At 36.1% G+C, this 25020-nt stretch overlaps 1 protein-coding gene across 1 annotated transcript in view; it reads left to right on the forward strand.

Moving 5' to 3' along the window:
* Nucleotides 1-636: 636 nt before the first annotated feature.
* Nucleotides 637-25020, forward strand: part of NFXL1 (nuclear transcription factor, X-box binding like 1) — a 54038-nt gene continuing 29654 nt past the window's right edge. Inside the window, exons 1-12 of the mRNA XM_007450970.1 lie at nt 637-659; nt 996-1238; nt 3651-3827; nt 7663-7772; nt 9823-9956; nt 11189-11367; nt 11600-11761; nt 11856-11956; nt 12537-12651; nt 14050-14174; nt 14806-14928; nt 18316-18406. Of these exons, the coding sequence (XP_007451032.1) occupies nt 998-1238; nt 3651-3827; nt 7663-7772; nt 9823-9956; nt 11189-11367; nt 11600-11761; nt 11856-11956; nt 12537-12651; nt 14050-14174; nt 14806-14928; nt 18316-18406 (1558 nt within the window). The 5' untranslated portion in view covers nt 637-659; nt 996-997. The remainder of the gene's footprint in view (nt 660-995; nt 1239-3650; nt 3828-7662; nt 7773-9822; nt 9957-11188; nt 11368-11599; nt 11762-11855; nt 11957-12536; nt 12652-14049; nt 14175-14805; nt 14929-18315; nt 18407-25020) is intronic.

Raw genomic sequence — 25020 nt, forward strand, 5'->3', positions numbered from 1 at the left:
AATTCAGAAGTGCACTTTCTCCACTCCAGCCACTTTTCCGCAACACTCCCTCAGCTTTTCCTCCCTCTTCCCCGACCCCGAAGCGTCTTCTTTATAAGTGCCTCTTCCCTTCTGTGAGAAAAGTTTCCTGCCACCAGAAAGCCCGAAGGCGAGGCTAAAGATGGCGGGCAGTCAGTTATGACCCCTGAGATAGCCTCCCGATACCGAGCTGGGTTTAGGGGTAGTCGCACGGAAAAAGCGGCATCCTCTGGGTTTTGAACACCTCCGCTCCACCTAGCGCCCTCTCTGTGCGCCCACCCCGTCCGAGCCCCAAAGCACGCCGGGAATTGTAGTTTCCGAAGGCCCGCTTCAGTTAGCGCATGCGTTCCGAGGCCTTGTGCGCGCGCACACGCGCACGCGCGCACGCGCGCGCACACACACACACACACACACACACACACACACACACACACACACACACACACACACACACACACACACACACACACACACACAGTGTCCCGGATGAGGAAGCGGTTAGTGATGCCACGCGTTCTGCGAGCGGTGGGCGGGGGCTTCTGGGAACTGTAGTCGTTGAAAGCGGGCGCCGTCAGAAAGGGGACGTAGCTTTCTTTCCTCCGGGTTCGTTACTGCAGTTGGTTCCCGGCGGCAGCCGGCGGGTCAGTCTGCAGTTCTCCGGTCACGGCGCTCCACCTGAGTCCGAGGAGGCACTTTCCTCCTCCCCGGTTCTCCTTCTTCGGCGCTGGATGCTCCTTGACTCGCGGTCCATTTCTTTGCCTAGTCCTCTCCCTCTTCGATCCATCTCCAAAGCCCGGGCTCAGCGGGGACTCGCCCTCTGGGAGAGACAGGGCCGCGACCTTTTCAAACCCGGTCCCCACCCCGCGGAGGCCGTCCTCATTCCGCCTCTCACACCGGCTTCCCCCGCTGTCCTTTCTCCCCGCCTTGGTACCACCGCGCTCACGCTCCTTCCACTCTCTTTTTTTTTTCCTCTGCAGGGATGGAAGCTTCCTGGCGCCAGGTGGCCAGTGGCCGAGGCCGAGCCCGAGGACGGGCCACTGCGGCCCCCTCCTCAGGAAATGGAGTCCATCTTCGCGGCGCCGGAGGAGGGCGAGAGAAGGGGTCGGTGGGCGCTGCTGGCCTTGGCCCCGTTCCCGGTGGAGCTGCAACCCCTGCGGCTGCAGGTAGCTCAGCCCGGCGCAGCCCCGCGGGATCTGAAGCGCCGCAGACTTCCGTGGCCAGTGATGAGAATGGCTCCCGTCCTCGGGCTCACCTGGATGCCTACCTACTAAGGCACTTGCTAGTCAGAACTGCCTTCACATCCATTTCTTTCCTTCTCCTTCGGGAGTTTATTATTGGCCTCACTTCTCAAACCTTTCAGGCAGCTACTCATTCTAGGCCGATTCCCATCACACCTCTTTCATCATCATTTTAATTGATATTAATCAGTGTTACTTCTCTGTCCAATGTTCTTCCCTTCACTCTTTTTTGCCTACTGAATCCCCCCAGTTGCAGACAGTGGCCCGGGGGGCTGATTTAGCCTATAGTTTGGTTTGGTTAATACAATGCATTAAATCTGAATTGGTTGCCAGCAGTTTTTTGGTTTTTCTTTTTAAAATCTCATAAAAATCTGGTTAACAACTTTTCTTGTAAGATAAGGTATTGTGGCTTTGGTACTTTTGTGCGTGGCAACAGTCGGCTGGGCTGAGGCGCAGAAATCTTATTTAGATTGGGTTTAGGCTTTCCACTTGACATTGTGTTTCCTACTTTTGGGGCTAGTTGTCATTTTCCATTTTTATTTGATTGCCTTAGTTTAGTAACTTTATTTATCTATGTTCTGTAAACACTTGAGCTTGTGGTACTTTTTTCAACTGCGGTTCCTAGTTACGAGTTTCATGTCCTTTCTGGGATGTATCTGGTGTGGCCTTCTCCAGCTTTCAATAATCCTTCATCCAAGGCAGTGTTTTAGTGGAGCCTGGGAGCACACACGCAATTCTAAGTTGTCCATACTAATGAAAGAATTCAGGGGGCTAAGAGAATAATCCCTAAAATCATTTTATTGTTGTATTTGGAATGTATTTTTCAAAATATATTTTTTGCGGGGAGGAGCAAATTGAGCTTCTGAATGTCTCCTAAGCTAATTTTAAAGATAAGTGGTATTCTCTTGGTTACTGAGTTTATGATAGTGGTGGTGGTGAGGTGTGTGAGAGGGAGAACTGTGAACAGTTTTGGTAAGCTTTCTTGGATTTTGTGGATAGTAGAAAAGCAAGCATCCTTTAACTGGATAATTGAGATTTGACTGTAAGAAATAATATATGGCAAGGTTGCTTTGTCAGCTTTCTTTGAGATGATCTTATGTAGGTCCACTGATCAGGTTATGAATGTTTTTATTATATCTGTCTAATTCAGCCTTTTAAAAAATGTCTTTTAAGTGCTCATTTCTCATAATGACATTTATCATCTTATTGTACATAACGTTTTGAGTCATATATCTTATAGCAATTACATTTCTCCTAGTACTCAAAGATTCCTATGTGGGCACTACATTTTCCTCCAGTTTTACTTGAAACACTGAGTAGTCCACAGCCAAGCTGGCTGCAGTAAGAGAAGGAAAACATTTCACGAGGAAAATAAAAGATAAAAGATCATTAAGTACAAATACGCCACCTAAAATAAGAAAGTTTGTGTTAGTAGTGGCTCATCGGTTTCAAGCGTAAAGTGGCACTAATATGGGCACTAATGAATTAAGATCAGTATGTTGTGGCTCCTTTTTTGAGCTATGGTTACTGTCCAGAAGAGTTTATTAACACGTAATGCTTGCAGAGAATTTTCATGGTCCTTGCTCTTCAGGAGTTTGAAGTCTCATTGGGAAAGTGCTGTGAAGTAATCTAATTCTTTTTGTGTTATTATTTAAGCAAGTAACAAGTAAGAAGTACAGACAGTGCTAAACAGAATAGCAGAAGAACTAGTCCAAAACTTACTTAACATTTCTTTTTGGAATGAAGTTGTTGTAAGAAGCATATTTTCCATGTTAGCAATATTTTGTGTGGGATTAATGTTAAATAAATATGTTTTGTGACCACATCTTAATAAAGACACAAAGTCCTTGAGCTTTCTAAGAAGCAGATTGTAAACATAGTGGGTAGACAGTGAATACTGTTTGTGCAAGGTCTTTGGTGGGCCAAGACAGGCTGGGTTATAGTGTGCAAGAGGATGGTTTGAGAAAGCGCCTGCCTCTGCTGATTCTGATGTGCTCCCAGTGGGTATGTTTCCCATGTTTTAAAAATCATTGTGTACCACTCAGTTTTTTAACATCTCACTTTAATTTTGTTAATATCCTGTTTTGAGGTTGATCACCAGTTTTTTGATACTTTATCATAGCTTTATAATTTTAAAAATTGATTTGTTAGTCATTCTAGAACCATTAGTTGGCATTTAGCAGAATATTTAACAAAAGTGAAAGTTTGTATTGTGGTATTCTCTTTACTCATATGACAAGAAATTTGAAAATACTTTTTTCATGGATGATAGTGAAATAGAATGCACTAAAGGTGACTTTTAAATCTGTATTTTAATAACGTATTGGTATATCATGCCTTGCTTTTTGAGAGATTGTTTTGCAGAAATGAAACTCATTTTCTTTTTCTTTTAAGCAGAGCTAATGTCCCAAAAGAAATTTGAGGAAATCAAGAAGGCTAATCAAGCTGCAGCCAAAAAACTTGTTGAAGAACACCTTAACTCTTCATCTGAAGGAGAAGGAGATGAGGATTTTGAAGGAAAAAGAGGAAAAATAGTTGCTAATACGTTTATAACTTACACTACTCAGACAGGTACTGTATGATCTTTTCAATTTTGACATTTTTACATCAATGAAAATACATTCCTGACTTTTTCTGACACCTTTACTCTATGTGGAATAGGTTTTGCATCTTAAGAATGAGCATTTTTGTGTTGTAGAGTTGAATTTTTGTACCTTTTACTATTTGAGTTATACATTGTACAATGCTAATCTTTCTATAAAGCAAATAGGATGGCAATGTCTCTTACAGCCTTAGAAGTTCTCTTTTGTGTTTAATTGGCATTTCATTAGAATGCTGGGAGGGGGATGCCAAAGGTCCCTGTGCAATGAGTGGGGTCAGGTTGTTCCTAATGATGATTTGATTGCACTTGAGGACTTTGAATACTCCTTTAAATCTATTCTTCATTATTCTCTTTGTCATCATGTTAAATGTATCTTGAAGTCAATTTCATTTCTTGACTTAATTCCTTTATTTTATATCTTACAACTTCTGATTTTTATATGTAAAAAAAAATCTAAGTCTCCTCAGGTCTGAAGTGTTTAATCACATTATATGTTGTATATATCTGGGTTACTCTCAAAGCCACATTTGTTTGTGAGAGAGACGGCCAAAGTGATGTCTCTGTGAAGATTTGGGACTAAGTGTAGAAGTAGATTATTTTAAATGTAAGTCTCTTACACTTTACACATTTTATGCTTACAGTCATTATTAGAAACATTCTTGCATGCATTATCCGTATTAGTTGCCTGAGTATATTGATGGCATCATGAGCATAGGTACACATCATCAAAAAGCTTTCCAAGGAATTTACCATATCTGCCAAGGAATTAAGATTAGGAGTCTTGACTAAGAAGTCTGGTTGAGCCAGGTAAAAATTGATAAAGAGGAACCTTAAGGTTAGGAGGTTTCTTGCTTTTAGAGAACTTCATAGAAAGTAACCTCAAGTATCCTGCTTCAAGAAGATCTCACTGAAACCACTCTAGATACAGATTTTATTTTTAAATAGGAAATTCAGTGATATAACTCAGTATTTCTGCCTAGTGTTTAGAAAACTTTTATCATTTGTAAATTTTATTAATTAAAAAAAATTATTTATTTATTATTGGCTGTGTGGGTCTTCGTTGCTGTGTGCGGGCTTTCTCTGGTTGCAGTGAGCGGGGGCTACTCTTTGTTGCGGTGCGCGGGCTTCTCATTGCGGTGGCTTCTCTTGTTGCAGAGCACGGGCTCTAGGTGCGAGGGCTTCAGTAGTTGAGGCACGCGGACTTCAGTAGTTGTGGCTCGCGGGCTCTAGAGCGCAGGCTCAGTAGTTATGGCACACGGGCTTAGTTGCTCTGCAGCATGTGGGATCTTCCTGGACCAGGGCTCGAACCCTTGTCCCCTGCATTGGCAGGCAGATTCTTAACCACTGCGCCACCAGGGAAATCCCACTTTTATTAATTTTTAACGTGGCTTTCATCTTAAAGTGTTAAGGCAATTTTTCTTATACGGTATTATGTCAAATCCATAAATATTTTGATTTTCGTTCCTTTGTGTTCTGTACTTTGCCTCTACCAAAGTAAGGAAATCTGATCACTTAACTTTAGAACGATAAATGCCAGGGTCATGAGATGGTTCCCATCTCACATTAGTGATTTGAATACCAAAACTTTACCAGAGAAGTTCATTCTTTCTGTCTGAGCACAGTCTTTATACTTTTGCGATCTCTCAGATTTCAAACTTGAATGGTCAGCTTCCTGATGGGTATCACTGTCTTGCTGGCCTATGGAAACACAAACAGACGTTGAAAGATAACTTATTTCTTCTCCTGTTCTCTTTATCTCTATAAATACTACAATTTTCCCAGTCACCTACCTAAGCCAGAAATCTGGGAGCAGAGTTGGCATATACACGCATGAGTGTGTTTTATTCGCTACTACTCCTCCCCTCTGCCCGTCAGACAGCTCGTCTAACACAGCACTCTTTCCTTCTGAACATCAACTTTTCAAAGCAACACAATCTAATTGTCACCAAGTCCTGCTGAGTTTTACTTCCTAAATTTCTTAAATTCATCCCACCACTCCCCACATGCTATCATCACCTTAATTCAGGCCCCTACAGCTGTTTAATATGTGGGTTAAATCCACATAATAACTCTGTGAGGTAGATATTACTATTACTATTGTTAGTATTTTAAAGATGAGAAAACTGGGACAGACGCATTAACTTGCTCGAGGTCATTTTTTGCTTTACCTGCTGTTAACTGCCTCTTAACTTTAGGTACTTCATGTTTTCAGTCTTGGCCTCCCTCACACTCATTTTTCTTCAGTTGCCGGAGTGATCTTTTTATGCATGACTTCAAATGCCATGCTATCTGTCGTGACATCTTGGGCAGTATACTTTATTGTTGCAGCCAAATTTTAACCCATTTTTCAAAGAAATCTTACATAAATTTTATGAGTATAAGATTAGACTTTATTTTATTAAAGCCTGTTCATCTTGTTTTCATATTCTATTTTACATGTTAGCTGTTAAATTAGATGAAATTTTAAAATGTTATACATTTGTTAGAGCCAGCTGTGTCAGAAAGAAAAATAAGTACACAGAATATGATTATTAAGTCTGCCTTTAAGAATCTCTTCAAACTTCGATATTTGTTTAAAATAAAGCAATTGTCTTTAATAAGTTTATAATATTTTATAGTTGGGGAGTAATTTTATGTATATTTTGTATAATATCATAAATTATACTTGCCATTTATATTATGGTAGAGCAAGTTTTTGTGAGTGTTGTATTTACTTGGATGATCTTAGAAAGTAAAGAATTATCTAAGTGTCCTATTTATTTAATTTTTCTTTTTGGTAACTTAAATTTTGGTTTGTACCATTTTATTGCCATGGTAAGTTCTGTACGTATGATAGTTTATGTTATTAGTGTACTTTTCTTGGAGACTCGGTTAACCTCTATTGAACAATCTTTATCGTACTAAAGGCCTGTAGGTTCATTTCTCTTACACTAAAGTGACTCAGATTATTGTCCTTTTGTTGTTGTGTGTGCTTTTGGGTAGCTTTTCTGCCTTTCATCGTGCTGTTATTTCTTGGACCTTCCTGTATTAAACCCTTGCTGTGGCATAGCACAGTCGTCAAGAGGGCTCACTTTGGAGTCATACTGAAGTTACTTAAGTGTTCTGTGCCTCAGTTTTCTCATCTGTAAAATGAAAGTAAAAATAGCTTATTTAATCTTACTGAAATATGAATAGTACAGTGCCTAGCAAGTAAATGCTTAATAGTTGCTTAAAGGAAATACAGTCTAGTAATTTTTATCTAAGAAGTCATGCTTCCTTTTTTAGCAGAAATAGCATAATTTAATGAAACAAGGTTGTTATACTGTATTGATCTCAGGATCTTTTCATTCAACAGATTTTTACTAAGAATTTGCTATGTGTCAGACACACACACACACGGACTTTTACACACTTACACATTCATACGCATATGCTTATATTTAGGCTCAATGGCTTTGCTGAGCTTTGACTTTGCAGTTCCTTTCACTTTGCTTTTTGATATGCTTTCCCTTGTTACTTGACATCTTGCTGCTGTTGCCTGTGACTCTGCCCCCACCAGATTTGTTAAGGACTGTAACAGCAAGTATACTCTGAGAGAAGGTCAAGGTAACTGTTTTTGAATCAAGTACATAAGATGTAATGCATGGACTTTGTGACCTCTTGGCAGTTCACTGGTTGCTTTTTTCTTAAAACTTCTCATTTTTTCAGCTATATTTTGAGCAATTGGTATTACTAGACAGTTCTCACATAATGTGGTGCTGTTAGTGAGTTTGTGTTATTTTCAGATGTTGCTTAACCTGAAGTTTTCAATTTTTAAATTTCAAGATGGAGATGTTCGTGAGTTAGAGCGAACAAAACAGTATGTAAATGAAGCTTTTCAAGCAGGGGCTATGACATGCTTAATTTGTATTGCTTCAGTGAAGAGAAACCAAGCAGTAAGTTTTTCTCCTTATATAAATTAATGTTATCTCCCCCCAAATATCTTATTTTGCATTTATAATTTGTAACCATTTATGATTCTTTTTGCTTATTTTTGTTTAAGAATACTTCATTTGAGAATTCTCTTTATGAATTGATACTCAATTTTGGGGAATCTTTAATTAAAAGAAAAATAGCTCTAAATGAGCAATCAATATTTTTAACACTATTAAAATAAATGAAGCACATATTTTCAGTTTCAATGCATATGTCAATTTGATAAAGCATTTTTAGTATCGGTACTTTAGAGATTCCTATAAATACTGAAATATTAAGTAAACTATATTTCATTACTTTCAGCAGGTTTAAAAAAACATAGATATGCTCCCTGCCTTCAAGGAAGTAAAACCTAGCAATGACAATTACAGTTTATTAGTGAGCTTCTCTTGTGTTGAAGGCATTGTGGAAAGTGGCTAGGGTTAATGGGGAGAGATGGATTCAGAGATAACTCATGTACATAGAGATGCTATGGCCTAACGGTGAAGTTATGTATATATACATTTAAAGGGCATTAATAAAGCAATTAAGGGGATGTGATGACTGAATATGATAGACTCACCATTTAGACCTCAGCTTAATCCACTGCTATTATAGCAGCATTGCCTGGAGAAAGAAAGACAGGTCAGATGTGAAATGGATTGGTCATGTATAGTGAATCAGAAATTTAAAATATATTGGGTAGGATAGCGTAGCAGACGCAGGTGCCTTTGGTGTCCTGAGTCACATCTGGTTGTCTTACTTTGATTTCAGCTGCAGTGGAGGAATAGTCTCTCTGCATGCGGATGCAGTTTCACTATAAACACTTGCTATGTGTGTGAATTTTTCTTTTCCAACCTCAGTGCTTTCTCCTTGGGAACTGACTCAGCCAGGAAATGGGTGTAGTGCAGAGCAGAGTTAATGTCCGTTGGGGCAGCATTCCACCATAGGGAGCTGGGGGATGAGTGCCCTAGCCTCCTGTTTGTTAGTGGTTGGGGCTGGGGGTGTCCTAGGCATGTTTTACGTGGTTTTTCAGAGCATCCCTAGCAGGACTGAACTTTGGCCCTTAGCGATAGTCAGCTCAACAATATACAGTTTATTGGCATTTCCTCTTCCCTATCTTGGCCTTTTACTTCTGCATCCCAGTTCTTTTCTTAGGCACTGCTTTGGGAGGAACTCAAACTAAGAAGTTGGCTTTTTTTCAGTGCCTCTGCCGGCTTATGCAATATATTCCATGTCTGATTTTATTGAACAGCTGCAAAATGTTATGATGAAAAGTGAACTGATTTTTGTCAGTTATAGCAAAGTATTGGCTGGTTAAAAAAAATTAATTACTGTTATTCCTTAAGCTGTTAAATTTTGTATATGTGTGTTTGTTGTGTGTGTGTGTGTGTGTGTATATATATATATATATACACACACTGAAGTTTTTGCTCACCTAATTTTTAGAATTTAGCATTAAGTGCTAGACTAATAGGTTTTATATAACTGTAGGGCAACATAGAGATTGTATGTACATATTTGTGTTTAAGGATTTTTTTGTGGTGTTATTTATAATTGGAAAAATCTTAAATTTCCAACAACCTGAACTTGGTTAAATTATGGTAAACAAATCAACATGATATCTACTGTACAGCTATAAATATCATATTGTATGAACCTATTTGATAAGGGTAAATGCTTATACTGTGTTAAAGGAAAAGGCTGTAAAGTTATATATCAGTACAGTATGACCTCATTTTTTAAAAGTATGAAATATATACAAAATAATTGGAGACTCTGCAGAACGTTAGCAGTAGTTGTTTCTAGCTGAATGAATCAGCATGATTAACACTATTTTTCCTTAAAGTGTTCTACGTGTACACTAGTTTTTATAAAGAACATTTCTTCTGTTATGCCGGAAGGAAAGTTTTTTCTTTAATCCTTACGTAGCTCTTGAAATAGTTTAGTGTGGCACTTATTTTAAAGTATTGTGGAATTATCAAAGAAAAATCATTGCATGCTTGTTAATTACTGATACCTTTGTCTTAGGTTTGGAGTTGTTCAGGATGTTTCTGTATATTTCACATGCCCTGTATCCAGAAGTGGGCTAAAGACAGCCAGTTTCTGGTATCTTCTCCTTTGACGGATGATGATTTTGGAAAGAGAGATTATCCCTGGCCTTGGTAACTTTTTCTAATTTAGTTGGAATGTTTAAATGAAAATTGTAGCTCCTCAGTTGCTTTATTTCAGTTTTAGTATCCATGCTTGGCCTTCAATTAGTCATTTGGTTTGTGAAGATATGAGACCTGCTAATGGCTCCCCCCACCACCCCAGTTTATATAACTACTACTTCCTTTTGCTAACTAATAAATAATTCAGACTCTGTTTTTCCCCTGCAAAACAACTCCTTAGTAGTCCTTTTTAAAGAACTTCCATTTCTTTAGAACTAGAATCCATCAAAATTCTGGTACTTCTCTCAGGAGCTCCTTTTAGTATGTATTGGTATCACATTGTACAAGACTGTCCTCTAACATTTTGATCAATGGCTTCCGATTTTATCCTCAAAATCTCTCAAAACTGCAGGTGTATATTATCCAATCTTATTAAATTTCTATATTTATTATGTTAGTTTGGCTTCTAGGACTAAAACTGCTTTATTTTAATCTTGATAGGTAAAAATCTGCTTTAGCAGAGAATGTGAAACAGTATTTCAACTTTTCTTTGACTTAGGTACATTTGAAATATATATATTTTGTATTAGATGTTGAGAAATATGAAATTCTTTGTTTATTTTCAAACATTTTCCCCCGTAATTCTAGATTTTAAGTCATGTTTCTTGCTGCTGTATTACCTACCTATAACCGATTTCTCTCTTCTTCTTGCTATTGCTAATATATTTTGCTTATTTGTAGACCACCCAACCAAACTTTTAAAACATTGAACTTTATAAAATTGGAATGAATAGCTCAAGAATAAAGTTCAGGTTGTTAGTAGAAAGCTAATGTTGCTTTCTTTTGTAGCTGTATTTTAGATATGTGTTGTTTAATATGGTAGCAACTATCCACACATGGTTATTTAAATTCTTAAAAATTATGAAATAGAAAATTGTTTCTTCATCAGTTGTACACATTAGCCACATTTCAAGTGCTCATTAGCCATGTGTGGCCAATGGCCACTGTGTTAGACATGACAGGTATAGAACACTTCCATCGTCTCAGGAAATTATTGGGCAGAGCTCTTCTAGATGGTTGAAATTGATTTTAGTAAAATCTTGTTTCTTACTAATAAAAAGATGGAGCAGAGGTTACATTAACATAAAACTGATTGTGCATACTCTATTATTAAGTATATTTATATTTCTGCCTCATGTCACTTTTATAAATGAAATTAACTTCAGTAATTTCATTCTTTGTAGTCCAAAATGTAGGTTTGAATACAAACGATCTGACACACCTAGTAGGTACTATTGCTATTGTGGCAAAGTGGAAGATCCACCTTTAGATCCGTGGCTTGTGCCTCATTCATGCGGCCAAGTATGTGAGAGAGATTTTAAACCTCCTTGTGGCCATAAGTGTTTACTCCTCTGCCATCCAGGTGAGTTATATATTATATTCCTAATTGTGGGTGTTTATTTCTTCTTATGTTAAAGTAAAAAAAATTGTGAGAGTTGAACTCAGAACTTAAGTTTACATAAGAAAATATTGGAAGGGATTGCCTTTTAAAGTATCAGTATGGAAAGCTTTAGAAATTACTGATAGGTGTAGGAACTGAAAATTTTTACTTTTGACTTCTGATATTTTTTTTTTCCCCTTTCATTGGATTCTAGGTCCATGCCCTCCTTGTCCTAAGATGGTCACAACTACTTGTTATTGTAAGAAAGCAAAACCTATCCCTCGTCGGTGCAGTGCTAAGGAATGGTCCTGTCATCTGCCATGTGGACGGAAATTGCTTTGTGGACAACATAAATGTGAAAGTCCTTGTCATGCAGGTAAAAGGTCATACCTGTTAGGCCTTAAGCAGAAGTCAAAGCAGTCTCTATTGCTTTTATAATGTTCCATGCTAATTTATCATTTTGATTTTAGGAAGTTGCCCACCCTGTCCAAGAGTTAGTAGGCAAAAGTGTGTCTGTGGCAAACAAGTAGCTGAAAGAAATTGTGCAAGTCCACTGTGGCACTGTGATCAAGTAAGTGTATATGCATTTTGAGGAGTGGGTGTTAAAGTATACAGAAGCATAAACAATTAGAAATGCTAATGAGGTTTAGTTGGATAAAAGGAGAGGAAGAATAGCAACTCAGATGAATTATATTCATTTTTAGGAAACTTTTTCAATTTAATATCATTTTAATTATCAGGGGAAATTTTTTTTCAAATTAACAGCTATTTGTTGAATTTTGGATTTAATACATGCGTACTCTTTCCTCTTTTCCCTCTTCTTGAGTTAATCCAATTGGAAGTAGTATTGATTCTGTAGATTGTCTTAGAATTGGCATGGTTTTAGTACCATTTGGAAATCTTTGGTGGATGACCATGTGAAACTGCATGTTCTTTTTCCTTTATTACATTTTAAAAATATACTCCCTGGTGCATAAGAAATGTGTATGTATATGCTTATGCATATATACATATGATACCTATGTAAGATATAAAGCATAATAATTTGAGGAATCTAAAGAAGTTGCTTATTTGTGACAGAAATGATAATGTCATGTACAAAGTCTTTTGTTAACTTCTAAGTCGTTAGTGCTTATTGCATTTTATTTTAGGTGTGTGGGAAAACACTGCCATGTGGTAATCATACGTGTGAGCAAGTTTGCCATGTAGGTGCTTGTGGAGAATGTCCTCGATCTGGGAAAAGGTTCTGTCCCTGTCAGAAGTCAAGTAAGACTTTTTAAAAAACCTTTAATGGGATTATAATTATTTATCATGCTAATTAGAGTACTTTCCTAATTAAATAAGATTTCTCTGGGAGCTCATAATGTAGTTTCAATAATAATACAAATTTGATATTAGATTTCTGTACATTTGGATGAGAGGACAATATAGCATAGTGGATTAAGAACTCAGATTTTGGGCCCAAACTTCCTGAGCCTCTGAAATGGGGGGCTTGTCAATCTCAGACCAACCGCTTTTCAGTCCATCAAAGCACATTGAAGGTGTACCTTTGGTTTCGATCTGTACCCGCTCCCAACTCCCCAGTTCTTTCAACCAGTGAGGAAAAGTCATTTGGGGAAGTAAATGTCAATAAACTGCTCTGCATGCTGATAAAGAAACAAACAAACAAACAGACAAAAAAACCCAGAAAAAAACTGTGAAGTAGAGTGAAAATAATAGGCTGTTTTTCGAGATTCGTTATTTTCGATTATCCAAGGGTCACCATTCTGAATAGCGTGCGGACACATGTAAATCTGTTTAAATAAGATTGTGATGAATGTAAGTGTTCCAAGATATGTTCCTTTTAGTTCCTCTCCCCTTCTCCCTTTCTTTTTCTCCGTCCATGAATAAATCTCTGCTAAAATTTGAAAAAAAAAAAAAACTAGGCGTATGTGGGTTCAAATCCCACCTTCATGAACTGCAGTTTTCTCAAGTTAAATGGGGACAATAATAGTACCTTCTTTACAAGATAATTGTGAGAATTAAATGATAAAATGCACGTAAAGTATTTAGTATAGTGGCCAGCACATAAAGGAAACCTAATAATTATAAGCTATTGTAATTGTTGGGTATTAGATTATAGGTGAATTTAGTTTGGGCTACTTTGAGATAAAGGCATAGAAGGGTTACAGTTCGAGTTCACTTTCTTGACTCAGCACCAGTACCAGCACACATATTTATAAGATTATTGCAAACACTTGTTATAATATGTTTATGTTAAAGGTCAGTTTCATAGTTTTTAAGGCTAGATCTTTTTTTTTTCCTCCATCCTATGAGGTTGTTTAGAGCAAATTTTTTTTATCGTTCTATATATTGTAGAATTCTTCATAGGGGTTTACATGGGCTTACTCATTTCTTTAGAAAAGTATTTCTGAAGTAGTTAGCTCATAAAAATATGCTTTTTGAGAATGGTAACTTGTCATGTATCGAATTCTTTTTAAAAGGCATAAGCTTTACAAATATAGGGTTATTTTCTTTAAAGTTAACTTTCCAATAAATATGTAGATGTAAAAGTTCATAGTCTGAAAGACCTGTCATTCTCTAGGAATCCAGAAGTACATGGCACCTTATTAGTACTTTATAATTATGTTATTTTTAATATTGATTTTTTTTGTCTGCTTCTAGAGTTTTCTTTGCCTTGTACAGAAGATGTACCAACTTGTGGAGACAGTTGTGACAAAGTACTTGAATGTGGAATCCACAGATGTTCACAGCGTTGTCACCGAGGTCCTTGTGAAACATGTAGACAAGTTAGTCCTGTCCTATAATGATTACTTTTAACAGCTATCTGTCATAATATGTCAAGTGGGATTGTTTTGTAATTGTTTTCATAAATATCTGTGTCATGATCTAATATTTATGATGAAGAAGGAGAGTATGCCAGCAATTAAATCTGAAATTACCTTTTTTTTGTTTTGCTTGGTAAAAGTTTGAATGTTGTCATTTTTATAGACTAGTGTGGGGTTGTTTATCCTCAGAAGATATTCAAAGTAATGGTGAATTAGACCTAGGGATGATAGGGGAAAAAATGCCTAGATGTCATTCTGGTTTTGACATACTACTAGATAAACCAGTTTTCTTGTTTTACTGAAACTAGATGTGTAGATATTATTGTGTAACTAGATATAAGGGATTTTAACATGTGATGTTGTTTTACTATTTAATATCAAATTTTTACTAAATTTAATAACGGAAATTCTGTGAAGTCTTTTTGGAACAAACAAATGTCTTAGGATATTCTCCTTTATTTTTTTAAAAGTCTTTCATACAAAACACTCTTAAAATTTTCTCTTTCATTTTTTGGTAATTATAGAGATTGCAGTGTGAAAAAAATCATGTCAACGAAAGTCAATTTTAATAGCATTTATTTGATTCTTCCAGGAAGTGGAGAAGCATTGTCGTTGTGGAAAGCATACAAAACGAATGCCGTGTCATAAACTGTATCTTTGTGAAACTAAGTGTGTTAAGTTGCGGGACTGTCAGAAGCATCAGTGTAGGAGAAAGGTAATAAGCTTGGAAAACTGATTTTAAAATTCTCTTGGATTTTTCGTCTTTGGGCCCATGATAAGTGCCATCTTGACTTGTTTCTCAAATACTTAGGCATATTTTTTGCTTTCCATATGAAATATTAATAAATATTCTACATTATTGTTTGTATTAGTGGGAAATCTTACAAGGTTTTTAAATAACAAGGGTCTCTTTTTGTCCTATGCATAATTCCTTCTACTTGGTTCTTTGGCTGTTTCTGTTCCCTGACTTTATTATTATTATTATTTTTAAATTTATTTATTTATTTATTTATTTTTTGGCTGCATTGGGTCTTCGTTGCTGCACGCAGGCTCTCTCTAGTTGTGGCTACTGGGGGCTACTCTTTGTCGCAGTGTGTGGGCTTCTCATTGCAGCAGAGCACAGGCTCTAGGCACACGGTCTGCAATAACTGTGGCATGCGGGCTCAGTAGTTGTGGCTCGCGGGCTCTAGAGCACAGGCTCAGTAGTTGTGGCACACGGGCTTAGTTGCTTCGCAGCACGTGGGATCTTCCCAGACCAGGGCTTGAACCCGTGTCACCTGCTTTGGCAGGCGGATTCTTAACCACTGCACCACCAGGGAAGTCCCTGTTCCCTGACTTTAAAACATCATAGCAGTGTTAGTGGTAGTTTGTTTGGCATGTTAGAGGCTTAACTTCTGCTGTTCAGATCTTGTTTATAGAATCTTGGTTCAGTATAAGGTCAACTGGAAAATTTTATTGAGTCTGTAGATTTGAAGTTTTTTTGAGTCCCTTTTATTATTATGAATTATCCCTCTATCTCTGGTAAGATACTTTGTTCTTAAATCTATTAAATATAGTGATTTCAACTTTGTTTTGCTTAGTGTTCATACAGTATATATTTTCCATTCTTTTACTTTCAACTTATTCAAATCTTTATATTTGAAGTGGATTTCTTATAGACAGCAATTAGATAATTGTTTTATTTAGATAATTATTTTGTTTTAAATCTTTATCATTTAATTTGGGTGTAGATCATTTACATTTATTGTGATCTTTAATAAAATGGTTGGATTTAAGTCTGCCATTTTGCTATTTATTTTCTATTTTTTCATCTGTTCTTTGTTTCTTTTCTGTCTTTTTGTGTCTTCTGTTTGAGTGTTGTCTTTCAATAATTCCATTTTACCTCCTTTATTCGATTCTTACACATTTTATACCCATGTATTTTATAAACCTCAAATATGTTGTTTTTATTTTTGCTTTAACAGGTATCTTTTAAAGAGTGTGAAAAAGTAAATAGTCTTTTATATTTATCATTAAACTCATGATTTTTGGTGCTTTTCATCCTTTTATATAGATTCAGGTTTCTATCTGATTTCATTTTCTTTTGTCTGAAGGACTTCCTTTAACATTTCTTGTAGTGCTCGTCATGAATTCTTGCAACTTTTGTGAACTGTCTTTAGCCTTTGTTTGTGAAAAATATTTTTACTGTAGAATTTTAGTTTGGCAATTCTTTTCCCATTCTTTAAACACGTTGCTCCACTATCTCTGTTATCTTGGTTCCTCTGTATGTAATGTATCTTTTTTCTTTGGCTATTTTTAAAGATTTTTCTTTTTATCATTAGTTTTCAGTAATTTATTTGTGATGTTCCTTTGTATAGCTTTCTTCATGTTTCTTTAGTACAACTTTTGTTGAGCTTCTTGTATGTCTTTATAGTTTTCATCATATTTGTGAAATTTTCAATCTTTATTTCTTCAAATATTTCCCCCACCCATTGCCTACTGAGACTCCAGTGACAGGTATGTCATGCTGCTTGAAGTCCCATAGGTCACTGATGCTACATTTATTATTTAGTCCTTTTAATTTTCATATTTAATGTTAGCTTATATTGTCTGTCTTCAAGTTCTCTAATTTTCTTCTGCATTGTCTATTTGTTTATCCCATCCTGTGTTTCTTCATCTCAGACAGTATTTTTTCATCTCTGAGACTTGGAGTTGTGACTTTTTCTATATCTTCCATGTCTATCCTTTTCATGCTCATGCTCTCTTCTGTCTTCTTGAATATAAATGAATAGGTTATACTTCAAATGCCTATTTTAATGTCCTTATCTGCTAATTCTGTCATCTATCATTTCTGGGTCTATTTTTGTTGATTGAGTTTTCTTTTCCCTTTGGGTTATTCTTTACTGCTAGGTGACTTTTGATTGGTTTCCAGACATTATAAACTTTATGCTTTGTGCTACCACTTCTCCACAAATTCTAACCACACTTGCCTCTCTGACCTATGAATTTTGTCTCAACTTGGTAAGACCACTGGACTCTGCTTGTGATCTTTTTCCTTGTGTCCAGGTCTAAGCTTGTGCTATCATAGGACTCACCTTGTTTTGTTTCTGTTCTCATAGGGATTTCTGTCCTGTGCTGCCTAGTTGTCTAATGTCTAAAAACTGCTGTTTCAAATATTTTGTCTGATTTTCTAGTTGTTTAAGGCAGGAGAGTAAATCTGGTCATTATTACTCATCATGGTGAGAAACAAACATCTAAAGGCTTATTCACGTTGTGGACCACATAACCTTCTTTTTTCCCACTGCCACTGGGAAAGTGATAGGCACATAGTATTACTTGGTAAATATTTGCTTAATTGAATGAACTATTTTAACTTTTAATTACTTTTCAATAATGTGTACTTTGTTTTGAGCTATTTTTATATACTGAAACTTGTTCTGAAGTAGGTTACAAACCCAAGTTTCTTTAAGACAATTGTAGTCTGTATTTCCTTTCCAAAGTTTGTCAAGGAGTTAGAATGGTAAGATGGAACTTTAAGTAGTTGCCTTGTGTTCATGAATGAAAATTGGGACAGGTCATAGACAGCTATATTTCTCACAGATTGGAAATCAGGGAGTAACAAAACAACGCTAGAAGCAATTAGCCTATCTCTCCTTCTTTCCTTTAGTTAGTCTCTGATTCTTTGGTTTGAAAATAACTGCCAAACTAATCTATATATTAAATGGGTTTTATTGTAATTAAATTTCAAAAATAGCCAGATTATTTGCCTGAATTGACTATAGGGTTTGACCAGATCCATTCTTGTGGTTAATGTTATCAATTTCTGTGTAGATAAGTAGAAGAGAAACTATCTTATGGAACTATTTTAAGTCATAGAATAATTAACTAAAGGGCAAGAAAATTTAGCTTGATTTCACTAAATTAGGTCATTGTCTATTTAAACTTATAAGTTCTTAGTACAACGTATTCTACACAAGAATGTTGATATTCTTGAATACTTTTATTCTTATAGTGAAAAGAACTATCTTTTGATTTCCCTAAGTTCTGTGAATAACTAGTAATGACATTCATATTACGTACGGTTTTCAAATTACCTGTTCTTTATGTATTGCTTTCCCTTCAGTGTTGCCCTGGAAACTGTCCACCTTGTGATCAAAACTGTGGACGGACTTTAGGATGTAGAAACCATAAGTGTCCATCTGTCTGCCATAGAGGTAAAATTTAACAACAGCTGTAATTTTATGTTTATATTTACATAGCACTTTCTTGTTGATAGAGAGCTTTCACATTTATTATCTTACTCTTAACAGTCTTGAGAAGTTAGAGCAGTTGCCACTATCTTTATTTTATGGATGAGGAAATTTAAGCTGAAGAGGATTCAGTGATTTACTTAGGGAAATATCTAGTAAGGCATTATAGCCAAGATTTGAACCCACACCTTTTGAATATAAACTTCTGTTCTTTCAATAATACCATGTTGTTTCCTTACTTCTACCCAACCTTCCCCACATAGTTTTTAAGTTAATTAATAGGTTTTTCAGTAGTATTTTGAATTTTAGACATTGATATGAAATTAAGTCTAGTAAAGGATTGGATATATTCTGTCCAGTGGTTCTCAAAATTTTTGGTCTCAAGGACCTTCTACACTCTTTTTGGACCCAGAGACCTTTAGTTAATGTGGATTTTATCTACTGATATTTATTGTATTTGAAATTAAATTAAAATATAATATTTATTATTTTATTGAAAAATAGTACCATAGTACCCATTACATCTTAATACAGTAACTTTTTTGTGAAAACTAGCTACTTTCTAAAAAAAATTTAGTGAGAAGAATGACACTGTTTTACATTTTTGCAAATGTCTTTAATGTCTAGCTTAATAGAAGATAGCTGGATTCACATATCTGCTTCTGCATTCAATCTGTTGTGTTAATCCCTTGTCATATAGCTTCTGGAAAATTCTAATCTATGTATATAAATTCTTTCAGACCACCTGAAAGGGTCTCAGGGGTGCCTAAGTTATTAGAGATTGAAAACTGAGTTAACTTTACTCATTTGGAGTATGTTGGTATGAAATGGAATCTACTGAAAGATAGTATAAGGTAGTGGAAAGAGCATGGGTTTAAATTAAGAGGTCCTGAGTCAAAAGTGAACGTAGTATTGGGTTGGCCAAAAAGTTTGTTTGGGTGTTTCCGTATCTGTGGAAAAACCTGAACGAATTTGGCCAACTCAGTAACAGCTTTGTGACCTGGGACAAACTACTGTACTGTTTTTTGTTGTCTTCCTTTGGGATTAGGTGGATACTAGATATCTCCCTTAATGTCTTAATACTTTCAGGAATCTTGGAAGGTATTAGTGTTGTTCTGTATAAGGAGGAAGCAGGCAAAGAGACTGTTGGCCCAAGGTCATAGAACTAGTCAGGATGTGAACCCAAACTTTAATAATATTTCCATTATACCATATTGCCTCCCCATTAGGAAAAAATATTTCCATTATACCATATTGCCTCCCCATTAGGAAAAATGGCAGATATATTAAGCCCATAGGCATTTCCCTGTGGATGTTCTCTGATTTGTCAGTGTCTTTATTTTTATTTATTTATTTTTTTAACATCTTTTTTGGAGTATAATTGCTTTACAATGGTGTGTTAGTTGCTGCTGTATAACAGAGTAAATCAGCCATACATATACATATATTCCCATTTCTCCTCCCTCCTGCATCTCCCTCCCACCCTCCCTATCCCACCCCTCTAGGTGGACACAAAGCACCGAGCTGATCTCCCTGTGCCATGCGGCTGCTTCCCACTAGCTGTCTATTTTACATTTGGTAGTGTATGTATGTCCATGCCACTCTCTCACTTTGTCTGAGCTTCCCCTTCCCCTTCCCCATGTCCTCAGGTTCATTCTCTATGTCTGCATCTTTATTCCTGTCCTGCCCCTAGGTTCTTCAGAACCATTTTTTTTTTTAGATTCCATATATATGTGTTAGCATACAGTATTTGTTTTTCTCTTTCTGACTTACTTCACTCTGTATGAGTCTCTAGGTCCATCCACCTCACTGCAAATAGCTCAACTTTGTTTCTTTTTATGGCTGAGTAATATTCCATTGTATATATGTGCCACTTCTTCTTTATCCATTCATCTGTCGATGGACACTTAGGTTGCTTCCATGTCCTGGCTCTTGTAAATAGTGTTGCAATGAACATTGTGGTGCATGACTCTTTGAATTATGGTTTTCTCAGGGTATATGCCCAGTAGTGGGATTGCTGGGTCCTAAGGTAGTTCTATTTTTAGTTTTTTAAGGAACCTCCATACTGTTCTCCATAGTGGCTGTATCAGTTTACATTCCCACCCACAGTTCCCACCCAAGAGGGTTCCCTTTTCTCCACACCCTCTCCAGCATTTATTGTTTGTAGATTTTTTGATGATGGCTGTTCTGACTGGTGTGAGGTGATACCTCATTGTGGTTTTGATTTGCATTTCTCTAATGATCAGTGATGTTGAGCATTGTTTCATGTGTTTGTTGGCAATCTGTATATCTTCTTTGGAGAAATGTCTGTTTAGGCCATATGTGCCAGACCCACAGCCAGCATCGTTCTCAATGGTGAAAAGCTGAAACCATTTCCACTAAGATCAGGAGCAAGACAAGGTTGCCCACTCTCACCACTATTATTCAACATAGTTTTGGAAGTTTTAGCCACAGCAATCAGAGAAGAAAAAGAAATAAAATGAATCCAAATCGGAAAAGAAGAAGTAAAACTGACTGTTTGCAGATGACATGGTACTATACAGAGAATCCTAAATATGCTACCAGAAAACTACCAGAGCTAATCAATGAATTTGGTAAAGCAGCAGGATACAAAATTAATGCACAGAAATCTCTTGCATTCCTATACACTAATGATGAAAAATCTGAAAGAGAAATTAAGGAAACACTCCCATTTACTGTTGCAAGAAAAAAGAATAAAATACCTAGGAATAAACCTACCTAAGGAGACAAAAGACCTGTTTGCAGAAAACTATAAGACACTGATGAAAGAAATTAATGATACAAACGGAGAGATATACCATGTTCTTGGATTGGAAGAATCAACATTGTGAAAATGACTATGCTACCCAAAGCAATCTACAGATTCAGTACAATCCCTATCAAACTTTCAATGGCATTTTTCACAGAAGTAGAACAAAAATTTCACAATTTGTATGGAAACACAAAAGACCCCAAATAGACAAAGCAGTCTTGAGAAAGAAAAACGGAGCTGGAGGAATCAGGCTCCCTGACTTCTGACTATATTACAGAGCTACAGTAATCAAGACAGTATGGTACTGGAACAAAAAGAGAAATATAGATTATTGGAACAGGATAGAAAGCCCAGGGATAAACCCACGCACATATGGTCATCTTATGTTTGGTCAAGGAAGCAAGAATATACAATGGAGAAAAGACAGCCTCTTCAATAAGTGGTGCTGGGAAAACTGGACAGCTACATTAAAAGAATGAAATTAGAACACTCCCTAATACTATACACAAAAATTAACTCAAAATGGATTAAAGACTTAAATGTAAGGCCAGACACTATAGAACTCTTAGAGGAAAACATAAGCAGAACACTCTATGACATAAATCACAGCAAGATCCTTTTTGACCCACCTCCTAGAGAAATAGAAATAAACCAAAAGTAAACAGGACCTAATGACACTTAAAAGCTTTTGCACAGCAAAGGAAACCATAAACAAGGCAAAAAGACAAACTTCAGAATGGGAGAAAATACTTGCAAACGAAGCAACTGACAAAGGATTAATCTCCAAAATATACAAGCAGCTCATGCAGCTCAATATCAAAGAAACAAACAACCCAATCCAAAAATGTCAGTGTCTTTATTTATTTATTTTTGCGGTCCGCGGGCCTCTCACTGCCGTGGCCTCTTCCATTGCAGAGCACAGGCTCTGGACGCGCAGGCTCAGCAGCCATGGCTTACGGGCCCAGCCGCTCCGCGACATGTGGGATCCTCCCGGACTGGGGCACGAACCTATGTCCCCTGCATCGGCAGGTGGACTCTCAACCACTGCGCCACCAGGGAAGCCCAAGTGTCTTTAAAGTTTAGAACTAGTTTTTTGGTTCTCATGTAAAAGGATTTTATTTCCTTTTGTAGTCATTATATCACTGACCCATTAAATTTGAATTTCATTAACATTCTAAAGTTAGTCATTCATTCAATAAGTATTTTTGAGTGTCTACTAAGTACCAGGCACTGGAATTACGAGTGAACAATTTTGACAAAGTACCTGCTTTTATGGAGCTTATTTTTTAATTCTCCCTCAATTAGAATACAAGTAAATAATCACATTAATATAGAATATCAGATAGTGACAAGTATAGAAAGAAAATTAGAGTAAAATTAAAATTGTGATAGTTGGGATGGTATATACTGTTTTATATAGTGTGGTCAGAGTAGGACTCTGAAAGAATGACGTGTGGGGAATCCTGAGAGAAGTAGGGATCAAGCCCTGGGGAAATGGGGATGGGGTAGTTTGATTACAAAGGCCTTGAGACAGGAACATTTGAAGGAGGACTGAAGTGGTTGCTCAGGGGGACACATGTTAGGAGATGAGGTCAGAGAGATGGTGCAATAAATGATTGCTGGGGAAAGGAGAATATGTATATGGCCTTGGAGACCACTGTTAAAACATAGCCTTCACTTTAAGTTGAAAACCTGACTAGTTGTATGATCATTAAAGAAATTGGATCAGTAGTTTAGAATTTTCTCACCAAGAAAACACCAGGCCTAGTTGATTTTTACACATGATTTTTAACAAATGAACATTTAAAGTATGTATAAGTTTAATCTCTTTGTGAACTATTTGATAGTGTATGTAAAAAAGTAATGTGTTCCAGCTCATTATATCATCTTTCAAGGAAAGTAAGGGAAAATTACAGGCCAGTCTTAACTGATGAACATGTTTGTAAAATATTAAAGTTTTCGCCACTCAAATCCAGCTATCTGGTAGTACAGTATTAGCTATCCAAAACCTTAATCTATCATAACCAAGTTGGGTTTATTGTAGTAATGTATGGTTGGTTTAAGATTAGTAGATCTAATAACATGTTTCCATCACATTAACAGATTAAAGGAGAAATGAGATCATTTTAGTAAATGTCTGAAAAACAGTTGATAAAATTCAGCATCCATATATGACGAAAACTAGAAATGGAAGAGAGCATACTTAACCTGATATAGAGTGTCTGCAAAAAGGGCAGAGCACACATCATCCTTAGTGGAGAAATGTTGAAAGCATATCCACCTCTTGTATTATTTTGAAGCAAATCCCATAAATACTTCAATATGCATCTCTGAAAGATGGATTCTTAAACTGAAAATAGTTAATATTTCTTAATATTAGCAAATATCTGGTGTTCACATATCTTTCTGTCTCATAAATGCCTTCATTTTTTACTTCAGTTTGTATGACTGAGAAACCTTAATTGACATTGTAGTTGGTTGATGTCTCTAAAGTCTATGAATCTGTAATTTCCCTCTTTTTCTATAATTTTCCATCTTTTTATATATTTTCCTTTGTCACTTGTTTAAGAAACTAGGTTGCTTTATTTAGTTTCACAGAGTCTGGGTTTTGCAGATTGCATCTCCGTGGTATTATTTGACATTTTCCTCTGTATTTTCTATAAACTGTTAGTGGGACTAGAGGTTTGATCAGATCCAGGTTCAATTATTATTAATTATTTTTTGGCAGAATGTTTATTTTTTAAAAAAGAAACTTAGTAGCCCCTAAAAAAAATTTACCTTAATGGAAAGTGTGTGAAGATACCGTTGTGCAACTCTTACCATTTGTTTAATACTCAGTTACATAAGATACATAGAATCATTATTTTATGTCATTTTGCATTATTCTAGATACCTTCATAATCAAGTTGTACTGTAACTCATAGGGAGAGGGTGCTATCTGCATGTTTGCGCTGTGAATATATGAAAGCTTGACTTATAGTTCTTTAAAGCTTAAGGCCTTCTATGGTTATGGTTCTAGAATTACTGGACTTTTGACCCATTAGTCACTGTATTTATACTCTGTGTGCTCCTTTTTCATTTAAAAAATATTATCACTGAAATTACATGAACTTATGTCATGTTGTACAGGTGTCTGTAATGAGTTCATTAGGAAAACTGTTCAGGGAAATTATCCCTTATTGTTCTCAAGATTTAATTTTGAAAAAGGAAAAGTGATGCTGTAGTTTAGGGCGGCAGAAAGGTTATGTTTGATGTTTCTCTTTGATTGCTGAAGGTGAATGAAAATTATCATTGTTAAGTATGGAAATTAATATAACGTGCTGAGTAAGAACTGACATAAATGTCACTATTAAGTTTTAAAAAAATGTGACGTCAAATTTTCTTTTGGAAAGACCAAAATAAAGTTTAATCATTTGAGTCAGGATAACTTGGCTTGCATTACCATCAAGATAATACTTTACTGGATTATACTTATGAAAACACTGAAGTATAAATTTGGTAATTTGTATAATACACGTGTGTTTTTTCCCTGTGGTACTTTTTACTTTTTCTTTTTCTGCAATCATTATTTGAATCAAAATTCTTAACCTCTTTTTGTTTTAGGGAACTATTTTGTTTGAACTAATAGAGGCTTTTAACCAGACTATTTTTCATCATTAATCTGTTTTTTATCAGGTTAATTGCTATTCAGTATTTTGCTTGGTCCTGACACCTAGGCAGCAATTTCTTGAGATACTTACTTCCTAGTTGAAGACTATTCCTTTCTTTTTTTTTTTTTTTTTTTTTTTTTTTTTTTTTTTTTTTT

The sequence above is a fragment of the Lipotes vexillifer genome, unplaced genomic scaffold (genome assembly GCF_000442215.2).
Source record: "Lipotes vexillifer unplaced genomic scaffold, Lipotes_vexillifer_v1.1 scaffold404, whole genome shotgun sequence".
In the NCBI taxonomy this organism is placed as follows: Eukaryota; Metazoa; Chordata; class Mammalia; order Artiodactyla; family Lipotidae; genus Lipotes; species Lipotes vexillifer.